This window comes from Coccinella septempunctata, chromosome 2 (assembly GCF_907165205.1).
Source record: "Coccinella septempunctata chromosome 2, icCocSept1.1, whole genome shotgun sequence".
Lineage (NCBI taxonomy): Eukaryota > Metazoa > Arthropoda > Insecta > Coleoptera > Coccinellidae > Coccinella > Coccinella septempunctata.
The window spans coordinates 45,569,857-45,583,661 of record NC_058190.1 but is presented as its reverse complement, the minus strand read 5'-3'; the positions used below and the strand labels follow the sequence as shown (position 1 = coordinate 45,583,661).

The following is a 13,805-nucleotide window of genomic DNA, read 5'->3' as shown; positions in this document are numbered from 1 at the left end:
ATAGGATACTGTCAATTTTGGCTCGGAGTTGACAACTTTATACATCATTATACCTATAGGAAAGACGAACACACATTCAGATACATTCTTTGGATTCTGCTAAGAAAATGATGGCATTAAAAGCAGTATACGTGGGTGTAATATTCGTGATTTTGACATTGGAATAGATACACAGCACGGAGCATAATTTTACAAGAATTCACATGTCGATTTCCGAGATTTAAATAATAATCTTACTAATAATCGTACCATCTATAGAGATTACCAAGTGGAAACGTTATTTATAACACGCCTCAATCGAATATCCGATACACGATAAGCTCGGGCCCACTCAAAATCCGACGATAGATGGATACACATTTTCGAAAAATCCAAATCAAACCAGCACTAATGGACCCGGACGATCGTTTATCAAATAATAACACGCTGTCATATCGCATCGATTACATTTATGTTTTTATAACATTTCATCTGGGGAACCGAAAATATTAATCGATAGTCGTACTGGATGTACCGTTATTATGGTAATAAATAAACGGAATTTTCCGTATACGATGTGGGCCAATTAAAGGCTCATTGCGAAAGTCGAAATAATTGCATTTTTGCTCATTACGTCAGACTTTCAGGAATTCCGCGCAGGAGATTGTTCTCCGGCGCAGAATTCCGTCTTCGTGATTATTTGGGTAGCGGTGACATTCTTCGGTATTGTTAACTGTTGGTCCTCTGAAATTTATTGAAGGATTCCTGCCTCATATTAATGGAAATAATGAAGGACCTAGATACCAAAACTAACGCCAGATTTGAATCTGTCGCCATTTGTGCAGTCAAAGAGTTGGCAACCTTGAAAAAACAATTTGACAGCTGACAGTTTAGTGACAAATCGCAAGGTGGCCCTACAAAATTTGTTGTTTTTGTGCTACGAAGACGTAAAAAAACTGACATAGCAAAAAACTCTTAATTTTGTGACATGTCGCAAAAAATAGTTGGAGAAATGAAAAGCACAAGAAAAGGGCAGAACAACGAAATCACCCACAGTTTGATACTGGAAAAATAGACAAGATTCCAATGATGAATGAGAACTGCTGTACACAGACAAAATTTAATTTGGTGGATAATAATTAAGTTTTATTTAAATTGCGATGAGAAGCATCGTTCTTTATTGATGATATTACGTTTGTTTTTTATTGTTATTTTGTTATTTTTTGCCTGACTGATAGTAGGTACCCAAAATGATTTTTGAATTGAAAACCTAAGTAGATTGTTATTCAATCGAACAAATACATATTCCGTTAAAACAATAAAATGAGAGACAATTGAAAACAAATTTAAAACTGTGTTTTGTTTCCAAAATACAAATCTTGCTTAAAATTTTATTCATATTCTGAACGTTCTGCTTCTGTTGATACGTGTGTACGAGTAGCTTGTAAGAATCGACTTTTTCTGTGTGAATAACCGATTATTTTCTGTCAGATTTGCAGTGAGTGGGTTGGCCTGTCCAAGGTAGGAAATTCGTAGCATTTTTTCCCGACAAAACCCCATTGTTTCGGTGTTTTCCTTGTTGTTTTCTTTATTCTTCTTCCTGATAGTGGATTTTTTTTTTCTCTATTTTGATTCACACTTTTTCATTCTCATGTACACACAATGTATTCTTGATTCTATGTAGAACGTATATGTTTTTATTTTAAGTTTTATAGGCTTTGCCTCAACTCTGTATCGTTTTCAAATAAATAAATAAATAATAAATAATTTTTCTCTACAAGGTGAGGTGAGATAAATATATTGGCGAAGACCTCAAATGAAGCATTAAATACTGAAAAAGTAAGAAAAGTAATCAGGAATATTCCAATCGTATTCGATCTCCTAACGCCAGTCCATAGAAGAGTAATTTTCACGGAGACTTCAATGAGCGACCAAGCGCGAAACCACCTCGTATAAAACTACTCATTATATTATTCCCAAGGTTCGAAAAAACATAAAAATCCTCTTCTCCGGTACTCTATCAGAAAAAACTCAAATCCGCTGACAAGCATAAGGAAAAATTTATACAGGAACCAGAAATAATCAAGTATCGGCTACATCACTTCAGTTAGGTACTGCTAGTAATTTTTTTTAAAGTAGGGGGAGTCCAAAAGACTTGCTAAGGTAGGAGACTTGAACCACCTCAAATATTTCAATTCAAATTTCGCGCTACCGGTATTCAAGGAAATAATTATAATATATTAAGTCTCTGAATATTAGCCTTCGAACTTTCATAGCCAACTTGACGACGAATTATTTTGAATGCATATGATACAAGGACATCTTCCCTACACCATAATAGTGCCCTGCAAGTAAATGTCTCCCTTTCTTTCAGGATAACCATCCAATTATCCTTGGAAGCGTCGGTGTTAACCCACGGCAAACTTTCTTCCTTCCATCACAAGTTAGCAGCGCGTATTTTTCCTCATGAATATTAACTAGTTGTGACTAGTGACATAACTCTGGCGCAGAGCCGAGATACGACTGCACCTGCCCTGGCGTATTCAGCCCACAATGACACGGACAATTTCTCATCGTATTTAATTTGCACCGTCTGAAAGGAACACATTTGCTCCCCATCGAGAGCGTTCACAGTTCCTGTTCGGTACAATATTCTATTTATCTCAAATCTTTACACAACTCTAATTTGTTAATGCGGACGCCTGTCAGTGATGGTTGAGCTGATCCATTAGGTTCTGGAAAAATTGCAAAAGGCACCTTCCTGGTGGTGATAGATGATCCCTCGCAGTTTCTTGAATTGTTTCTGATTACTTGCAAGATGATTTTAAGCGATTAAAAGCTGCAAAGGTTCGCTTTTTTCAAAGTTACCTAAAAGAAGAGAATTCTGTTAACAGAATAATGGAGACATTCACGTGATAACCTCTTTTCTGACAGAGAATTCTGAAGAGTCAATATCACTGGCGAAAAATTATGTAATTTCTCTTAGCAGGAGTATGGGGAGTCCGGGAGACTTGAACCCCTTTTCACTCTGAAGCCACTCAAGTTGTATCTGTGAATGGCAGCAACTCATTTTTTTGCGTGAATGCAATTTCATTTTTATGGACGATAATGCCAGACCCCATCGGGCGCACATCGTACAGGAGTACCTTGAAGAGGTTGAAGTCTCTCGAATGGAATGGCCAGCAAGAAGTCCAGATCTCAATCCGATTGAGCATGTTTGGGACAACCTCAATAGAATGCTGAGAAGTTCAGAAAATCATCCAGCTACTCTTAATGACTTAGGAATCCAAATCTGAGAGATCTGGGAAGGATTAGATCAGAACATTTTAAGATCACTCATTTTGAGTATGAACCGTCGTTGCCGAGCTGTAATTAACGCAAGGGGTGGAAATACCAAGTATTAAATCACTTATCAGCATTTCAGTATTTTGAAAATTGTTCATTTCTCTTCTTTCACATAAGATTCGGTAAAATCCTGAATTTTTCTTCCATTTAATGTGTCTTGTTTCGTTCAAAACCTTCCCGAGAGAACATAAAAAATAAGTTATAAAGTCAATGTAGAGTTAACTTTCCTTAAAATTGAGATTTTCAGAATGTGCGTTAATGTTTTTGCGCAGTGTATATACTGTGAATTTGTTTTGGAACACGACATCATTTCTTGGGAATTGGTGCTCCCAAGATTTCTGCAGATTCTCGAATTTCACCTGAAATTGGGTACATAGCCCCATCGTGCTAGGGGCTGCTAACTTATGTGATGTAATCATCAAGGATATAATAATAATAACATCATAAATCTTCTGGTAAGTGTGGAAGAATGATTGAATTCAGCGTCACCTCAACATACTTAACTTCCTGATTATTTTTCGATATTGTAAATAAACAATTGGATGTGATCACTCCGACCGTCTTAATAGATGATTACATAGTTTCGACTTCACGAGAATAACAACAGACCAACAATAAAAGGACCCCTATGGTGATAAGTTATACATTCCGAATGAACTATTGCCTAACAATCATGAATTCAGCGTCGTTATTGAGGCAATCAAGGACTTCTTCCATCAATCCATTTTCAATTGCTACTTCACGTTTTGCACCCATAGCTCGAATTGCACCGGTGCAATCCATCATCGGTTATTATGACATGAATGACAACTAAACTACGTATATAGTTGCTGTTGATACGTCCGAAGCAATGTGCAATTACAATCGAGATGGATCTTGAACAATCCGCAAGGCAAATTATTTGTATGCGGATGGGTAGGCAATTATACAAATATCCTTTTTTGTCGGATTGGATTGCGCCAGGAGATGATCTGGAGGATCAAGATTTCAAAAGAAAACTGGTGTATTAGTATCGATTGTTTTAAACCCGAATTATTCATGATTTTTCGTGAAAACTTATCAAGTGGTATTTACAATAATATGCTAACAACCATATTTGGTATGTCTTCTAGGAAGGTATCCCTCACTCCAACAAGTATTTCGTCTACATTTTTTGCAATGGAATTGGGACGCATTCTGTACCAGGTGATCAGGAATTCTTTTCAGAGTTGAAAGTTTGTTTTTACGGGTAAATGCGAACTCTTCTATAGTACTTTTTTTGGCTAAATTCCAAAGTTCCTCACACAAAGGACCAAATGAATTTATTAACTAATTAACAAAGATTAGGATTGAAAAATCCGAAGCGATTACCAAGGTTTGTCCACCACTGGTCGGATTTGTAATTCAATTGATGAAATCACAAGGCAGTTATCATTTATAAATACGGATGAGCTAAACTGCAAATGACAAAAAGCGTTTAGATTCGATTACCTTGTAATCATTATGCAAAACGCCAATTCTACAGTCAGGAACTTTCTGATTACATTGATTTTCCTCATAAACAGTATTTAAATAGTTGTTTTTCCCTGCATTCCTCTCAACGAAAATTGAACATCACTCCTAAACGTACCTTTTGAAGATACCGACGAAACCGCTGATCTGTCATGTGAATTCAGAATAGCGCCATGAATTTTCTCAATAAGGGCTACACTGAGATAATTTTTAAATTTTCACTCTATATCGTATCGCTAGTTTTTCACGCCACAGTCAGTCACGTGGGCGTGAAGTATGGGGATATTTTCAACCCTTATAAAGGTTTATTTCATCCAAATTTGATGCAATACTCCATTGGCAAAATTATTTTCGCGTCGATATTATACATGGTGAACTTTGACTCGTACAAATATTTTAATGAAAAATTCCTAGCCTTCTACCAAACAACCAAACAAAATTTCGATGTCAAAATATTTTATTACTTAACATATTCTCCTCTTAATTGGATACGTTTATTACAGCGAACCTGCAACGTCTCTAGACCTTTCAAAAAAAATGTTTCCTCTTGCTCTGCAAACCAGACCTCCACAGCTTTCATTACCTCCTCGTTGGAAGAGAATTTTTAAACTTTTTTCAGTTGAGGAATGGGATGATAGTCGGATGGAGCCAAATCTGGTGAATGAAGGGGGTGTTCTAGTAATTCAAACCCTAAATCTGGAAGTTTTTGCCTGGCAACATGAGATTTGTGTGCAGGGGCGTTGTCCTGCAAAAACAAAACAACTTTGGATAGCTTTCCGCGTTTTTTCTCTTAAGTTTTTTTCCGTTGATTGGTCAGTAATGTCGAAATGTAATCTCCGGTTATTGTTCTCCCTTATTCAAAAAATCAATCATGATTACCGCATGTCAATCCCAAAAAACTGAAGCAAGAACTTTTCCAGCAGATTTTTGGACACGAAACTTCTTAAGTCTTGGAGAATCAGAGTGTCGCAATTCCATCGATTGTTGCTTTTTTTCTAGGATCGTAGAAATGTACCCAAGTCTCATCCATAGTAACAATTCGGTTTAAGAAGTCTACATCGTTTTCAAATCGAGCACAGATCGAACGCGATGCTTCTACCCTTGCATGCTTTTGGTCAACATTCAAAAATTTCGGGATCTATTTTGCAGCAATTTTCCTCATGTCCAAATTGACGTGAACTATATGATGAACGCGTTCGTATGAAATATTCAGTGCTTCAGATATCCGTCTTAGCCCAATTCGACGGTCTGATAAAATCATGTCATGAACTGCATCGATATTTTCGGGGACTGACACAGAAACTGGCCTTCCCGATCGGTCATCATCTTCAAAGGAAAATTTACCACTTTTGAAGCTTGCAGTCCAATTTTTCACGGTCGCATACGGAGGACATTGATCACCAAGGGTATAAAGCATATCTTCGTAAATCTGCTTACCTCTTAACCCTTTTAAATACAAGTACTTGATGATGGTTCGATACTCCAATTTTTCGATTTTCACAATTTCGGTGGACATCTTCTTTCTTTTAATTTATTGCGTGACTCTGGTTTACTTTTTTCAACTCAAACTTCACACTGACATTTCTAATGAGTTATTGTTCGTTGCTATGGAAACGCAATATTTTTTTATGCATGGAACTGGTGGTGTAGGCTAACTGATCGTCGTAGAATATATCTGTGAGATTTGACCAGAGATGACTTGCACATTGCACAGTCTTGTGTATTCTAGAGAGCATTTGGCAAACATCAAACATTCCTTGTTTAACAGTGGCACTTATTTGTACCAAGTGGCGCAGCTGACTCCACCTCTGACTCCGTTCTTCTGTTTCCTCGAAGTTTACGTCCCATTCTTCGCAACATAATTCCTGTCATGTCCCAACCTACTTTCTACGAGAAAAAAAAAGGCGAGCCGTCTTTTCCGGGCCCGACGATTTATTGTCGGCCATTACGGAAAGGGCTATAGCTGACATAAAAAGGAAACCCGCGAATAATTCCAGCGAAATGAATTCCTGCACTTGCCGCGTACCGATGAGACGTCTTCGGCAATTTCCAAATTCCGGTACCGATTGAGAGTGCCATAGTTTACTACCGAAGATGGGGGGATACCGGATCCGAAACGATCTGTGGGATGTGTGCCATCGAAGGAGAGTACAGTGAGAACTGAGAAGATTCTATCGGACACTTGGCCACAATCGGATTATGCAGAAGATTAAATAGAAGGCGCGTCTTCACAAAAGTTCAGGAATTTTCAAACTGATTTGAAAGTTTCCATTTCATTTCACCAATTTTCCAAATATGAGAAATCTAAGGCTGGCCATGTATGTACAGTTTTAAATGTACTTACAGTTAAAACTGTACAGTAGAAACTGTACGTGATTGGGTACTGCAGTTTCAGTTTAACTCGATTCTTTCAACTGTACAGGGCGGGCAAATTTCGATGTTTTAGCACTACAGCTTTTAAACCAGTGGAGATAGACAAAATCTGATACCCCATTCTCGTCCTCTTTTTCTGAGAAACTAACAAGAGTAGTAGTCATTTTTGGCCACCTTCTTTTTTTTTCGAGTTATAAGCGAAAATTGGAAAAATGGCGATTTCGAAATAAATTTATATCTCCGCTAATACTGATGTTAGAGCTCTGAAATTAAAACATTATACAGGCACTTCTTCAAGTAGAATCCAGTGGCGTGCTTGTCTTTTTAGCAGGATTTTTAATTACGAAGCTATGACCCAAAGTTAGGTTTTTTTGAATGGAAACACCAGATTTTGGTGCAATTTTTTGAAAGCTTAATTTTTACTGATTTCAAAAATATAAAACATCATATGGCTTCTCATTTCAGTTTGTATCGAGCAAGGGTACGCATCATCATGGGTATGGTCCGTACCTATACACGGTGAGTCTATGACTAGTATAAATATTTCAACAGTAGATTCTTGAGGTCAAAATAAACACTTTTTCCCTATACCATTTTTTCCGAATCGGCTCGATTTGAAAGATACAGGCTGTTGAAAATCAATCAAAAAATGTTCTATCTCACAAATGGTTTTACGAATGAAATGAATATAGATTTTTATTTATTTTATGAATCTGTTTCGAACACAAGATATCAATAACGTCTTCCAGTTTTCTCATTATAACCATTACGTACCATAAAAATATCAAAAATTCAAAGAACCCAACTCTTGGAACTAAGTTGGAGGCTTTATAATGAATATTTGAACGGTTTGTAATATAAAAGTATTCTTCATATTTCCACGTATAATGAACCGTTTTCGATTAATTTGATGTTCAAAAATTGAAAAGTATCTGTGAAATTGGGAAAATTGGGTACATTGGATGAATACAACTTTGTTTATGAGATCCACATATGTGTATTGTCATAAATTTAGCTTGTTATTCTGAAGGGAATTTTGTTTTTCCAGGGGTGGCACAGCTCATTATGAAAACTTAAAATGGCCATATTTTTTTATCAGGACCGAATCGTAAAAAATGGTATAGAAAAAAGTGTCTTTTGAGCTCAAGAATCTACTGTTGAAATATTTGCGCGAATCAAAGACTCACCCTGTACAGCAAATTTCTGGTATAACTTTTCCTTCCTACTGTTTCAGGTGGAAATTTTGTTTAGTAATGAAGTGATATGAATTAAATTCAGATGCATATCACCCGCCGATATGAAACTCAACAAGTGTTGTATTTATTTGAATTGAACTAGCCAATTTGCCATTGTTAGGACAACTAAATGTGCAACATTCAACCGAAGAAGAGCACATGCTGACATTTGTTTCGGTCTCATTTGACCTCATCAGAGCAACACAGCTCATTCTCCGATAGAAAAACGTTTGGAAATGATGGTCCTCTTGATAATACTCAGAAGCGTCTGCCAGTATTCAATAAGGGTCTGTCAATTCCGAACGTTTTTCCATAGGAGAAGGAGGTGTGTTGCTCTGACGAGGACCAATGAGCCCGAAATCATGGTCAGCATCTGCTCTTCATCGGTGGAACGTTCTATATTTGAGGGGTTCAGAGCTGAAGTGAACCAAGTTCATGCAGTCTAGTTTTGAGATGAACGGCTTAGAAGTTGTTTATCACCCATAATTCAAAAGTGACTTCGTTAATTTTAAAAAGTTAGAATTTAAGCATATGCTTACATAAGAATAATAATAAATGAAGACGTCACTTTTGAATTGATTGGTGATAAACAACTTCTAAGCCATTCATCTCAAAATAAGGCTGAATGGACTTGGTTCACTTCAGCTCTGAACTCCTCATTTAGCTGTCTTGACGATGGCAAAAATTGACTAGTCAATTTCAGATCGAAACACTTGTCGATATTCATATGGACGGGTGGTTTACATCTGAATTTAATTCTTATTATTCATTTTCAGTATTTGTAGTGCAAAACTAGTTCACAGTATGACAATGCCTTCGCATGCTTTCCATGAGATTGTTGAAGAAGCCGTCTGAGTTTAGGAAATGTTTGTAGAGCTGGTTGATGAGAATCCAAAGCTCTTTGCAGCGTGTTCAATGAGATTTAGGTCTGGCAACCGAGAAGGCAAGGCCAAATGCGGAATACCATGAATTTTCTGATCTCCATCGAAATTCCCCCGCGATAGGGTGGCGCATTATCGTCAAAAAATGAGAAATTTAGCCCAATAGCAGCATAAAACATTAGAATAATATTGATTGTATTCTCCTTCTCTCTACTCTCCCTACTCCATAGACATAGAGACATGGACTGAGCAATGCCAGCATGAAATTGGCTATTTTATAGAAAGAGAGAAATGATTGTCGGGCATTACCGGTCTCTTTTGTGTTCACATAGAGGATAGTGCGGATCAATCAAAATTCTAGAAAAAGACAACTGCATGCCCGGTGCAGTCACTTTTTTCGGCCATATTTCATGCATAGATAGAAAGGGAAGACACAGTCCAGGTCTCTATGTCGATGCCCTACTCATAACATAGACTATAGACATGGATTGTGCCTTCCCTTTATATCTATGCATGAAATACGGTCAAAAAAAGTGACAGAGAGAAACGCACGTCGGGCATGCAGTTGTCTTTTTCTAGAATTTTGATTGGTCCACACTCACCTCTATGTGAACAAAAAAGAGACAGGTAAATGCCCGACGATCATTTAACTCTTTCTATAAAAAAGTCAATATCATGCTGACATTGCTCAGCCCATCTCTCTATGTCTATGACTGAAAATAATGACATTTCAACCTTGAAAATTCTTATTCTTCCTTTCCAACTCTATGATTCCTCTTGCCCGAATCTCCGTGAGAGTAAAATCGAGAACTAACATATGTCGGTGCCTCGCACACACACACACATCGTGTATACGGGTTGGGTCCAGTACTGTTACATCTGACGCAAAAACTCCCAGGGATCTGGGTCAGCATCTCGAGGCGAAGAGGGAAGAGACAGCTCCGCGGACCGCGGCAGCGATTTGGCCGGTTGTTGACCGCCGCAGCGCGCATTTCTATGGTCTTCGTTTGATCGCGACCGCGCCCTCCGACCAGAGAATTCACGGACAGGGACGGGTTCCGGAACGGACGCGTTCCGACGCGGCGGGGACCGCATTTCTTACCGATTTATGTAAATTCGGGTTGCACATCGCCGAGGCAGGTGTGAAATTGCGTAATGGCCGTATTTGGCCGTCGGGGAGGAGCGCATTCTTGCCTCGTTAAAAGTCCATTCACTCTGTGGCCGGGCGAGGGACTTTTAACGATCGGAAAAGTGAACGTGGACGGGTTTTTCCGCATTTTCACACGGAATGCACGGCCCAATTCATTTTGATTCATAAAATATCTACAGGGTGAAAAAAAATAAAAAAAATAAAAAATAAAAATATCTACATTGGTGAAATACTTCATATGTCGGCTTTAATGGTTACTAAAACTGGTAAATGATATCATAATTTGTCTGGATAAATATTTTTGTATCTAAAGTCTATTCAAGTTGGTATATTTTACCAAAAACAGGATACTAAGGACGAAGGAAGTAGGTATAGGAGAAGTTTTGAACAGAATCCGATGCCAATATTTTTTTGTACCAGCGTTGAATTCTCTCTTCTGGAAGAACACATGGTTAGCGACTTTTTGGAGAAAAAATTGTTTCTTTGACGAAATATTGTACTGTAGGTTAAGAAGCTGATGTTTTGATTGTTGTGCATGTCTGATATTTGTCTATTCTTTTCAGTGTTGTGTCTGATGATGTCGTTTCATGACGAAACCGGTTACACACAAATAAGTGGAGAGTTTTTATGGGATTGAAAATATAGACCTTTGTTCCTTCTTGTTTATTTATTCATTGTTCACCGTCCCATACTTTATGGATACACTATACTATTAGAATCATAGAATTTAATGCTCAATGACAGAAAAGAGCTTGCAATATCCATGAAAGAATATTCTGATATCCAATCATAAAACTGCTTGTAACTGGAAAACGATGCATTCTTTCGATGTAGCACCAATAGAGTCATTCGGGGCAACTGTGCGCACTTTTGCCTTTCAAATCATACCCTGTTTCAAATGTTGAAACTAGGAAAATTAAAACATATTCATAAGAGAGAGAATTTTCTAATCTATAAAAAAATATCAAAAAGCAAACAAACAAAAACCTTTTTTTTTTCCGCAAAAAAAATTTAATAGTGAAAGTCGGAGTCCGTTCACATGACCCGTATTGCGGGTAAGTGTGCGCACCCTCACGGGGTAAGTGAACGCAGTGCTTAGTGAACCACTCAATCAAAACAAATTACAAAATAATGTCATCAAAATGTTACAATATTAGAGAAATGCTGTTTATTGTCAATACAGAAGCGCCTTTTTACAAGCACTGCATTATTGTTCGTGCCATAATTCCTGATGGTGAACACAACACTTGATACATTCCCCTGTTGGTGGCTCTTCATATTTTTCTGAACAAGTAGGACAATATTGATCGAGTCTTAACCAAGAAAATCAACAATGTCAAAATTTATTCCTCACTGAACAAATGTCCATATAATGAATCTATGCGACACTTACCCGCGCACACTTTCCCCAGTAAGCCAAAATTTGAATTGACGTTCTTATAGAGTTGAGCAGCTAAGAGAACCTAAAATTTTTTTATTATACCTATATCTAGATTAATATGCGCATGATCGAATGAAATATTGTTTAACACTGTCGGACTCGGGACTTGGACCTGGCAGAATTTGCAGAGATACTAAAAATTAACAAGAAAGCTAGTGAATTTGATTGATTGCAAATAAAAAGTTAACGAAACGTCGCACGGCGCACTCCTATGAAAAACTAATTTAGCGATTCTGCGCCTTTGCTTCACCCAAATGAACCCCTCTTTCATACATTGCATAGTCGAGATATACGCACTGCGCACACTTACCCTCTGCGCTCAGTTACCCCGAATGACTCTATTATAGCTTTCTATAACCGATTATTAAAGACAAAATGCATAAATGTAGAAATTTCGCCGATACCTTCAACCAAAAAATGTATTGGAAAGTCACCACAGAAAACCTAAAAAAGCAATTATTAAAGCATTCATGACTCTTTTCCACATACTTTATTCACACCTGAGGAAGAGTCAAGTATAGTGCCAGGACAACCTGTACGCAATTGGCAGTCCATTCATAATAGCATAATAACAAAATTCATCTATCCTCGATGTAAGTCCTTGAAGCCCATTTTTCCCGATAAACAATCAACAACAATAAATCATAAACGTTATAACCATTTTTCAATCTCGAAATCCACGACTCCAATACAAGATGACATCAGGACTAGTTTAAGAAGCACCTTTAGACGAGAGTCACCCTATTATTTGTCTAGCATTTGCATAACAAACTATCCGTCATTCACTTCATTGTTTTCCTACGATGTGTAAAGTCTCCCACACAGTCTTCATCTGTGGGTACATTGATGGGTGCCCCAACATAATGGATATCTGATAGTAGCTCCGTGATTCTATGTTTTTCTTACCATTCGGTTTGTTAGGTTTGATGGGGACTCCAGAGATTGGTATCTGTCAGTCGTGCATTGTTGTTTTTTTATTTTGATATTATTATTCATAGAGTAAACAACTTTCCGATTATACTCTATCTCGATCACAATTACGAGAGAAAACCCGTTAATTTGACACATGACGTATGTCAAAATATCGGATGTCAAATGGGGACCATAGGAACGATCCGGTTTCTAGATTTTACGTTGGAGAATTCTCCCGATTCGTCCCTGTGTACCTGTTAAGAAAGACTTTTGCACTTGACTTCCAATACTCGAACAATCTCAATCTCTTTTCCATCGCTGGTTCCGAAATTGTGACCCGTTAAGCCTTGCGTACTCGTGAGAAAGTACGCGAATATAATTGGCTTCCAGTTCGATTAATAGACCATTGATGCGTAATGAGGGCCAAAATGGAATCTCATTATCGAATTTGGCGGGGGACAGATTGGAATTATGTTGAAATTTGACGGGTATCGATTGTTGGCAGTTATTGACGATGATCTGTAGTGACAAGCGAGGAAATGTGAGGCCGATGGTGAATTTTCGATGGTTCGAATTGTTGTCGACCCCGAAAACGTTGTTCGATTTGATTAGAATAAATTTTGTTTATTTCAATATACTCCATTCAAGAATTTCATATGTCGAAAGTCTATATGCTGCTTAATTTCTTTTCGAAAAAAATTCTATGGATCCATTCACATTTACAATTTTGTGGTCCATGAATTATTCATTTTTATCGCAGGATTATCTTTGAATGAAAAAAAAAATCACCGGTCGATTTCTTATAGTAGCAACGTCCTCACAAAAGATTTTATTGCACCTTTTCGTGATAAATCCAAACAGAATAATACATAAGATAAAATTATCTGAATAACATTGCCCCATAAGGTCTCTGAAAGTAATAATACAGAAGTTCATGAAATAAAAGATAGTATTCACGCATAATTTGCCTATAACAATATATCAATTGTGAGGAAGGA

General features: G+C 37.4%; 1 protein-coding gene across 7 annotated transcripts in view; it reads right to left on the bottom strand.

Annotated features, from left to right (window-relative positions):
- LOC123307349 (transcription factor AP-2-epsilon) overlaps window positions 1-13,805 on the bottom strand; it is a 249,269-nt gene that overhangs the window by 71,929 nt on the left and 163,535 nt on the right. For 2 of the 7 annotated variants that reach the window (XM_044889622.1, XM_044889624.1), the window contains exon 1: window positions 250-267. The exons of the other annotated variants lie outside the window; for them this stretch is intronic. In XM_044889622.1, the coding sequence (XP_044745557.1) occupies window positions 250-252 (3 nt within the window). In that variant the 5' untranslated portion in view covers window positions 253-267. Of the gene's footprint in view, window positions 1-249; window positions 268-13,805 lie in introns of those variants that run through there. 7 annotated transcript variants of the gene reach the window in all.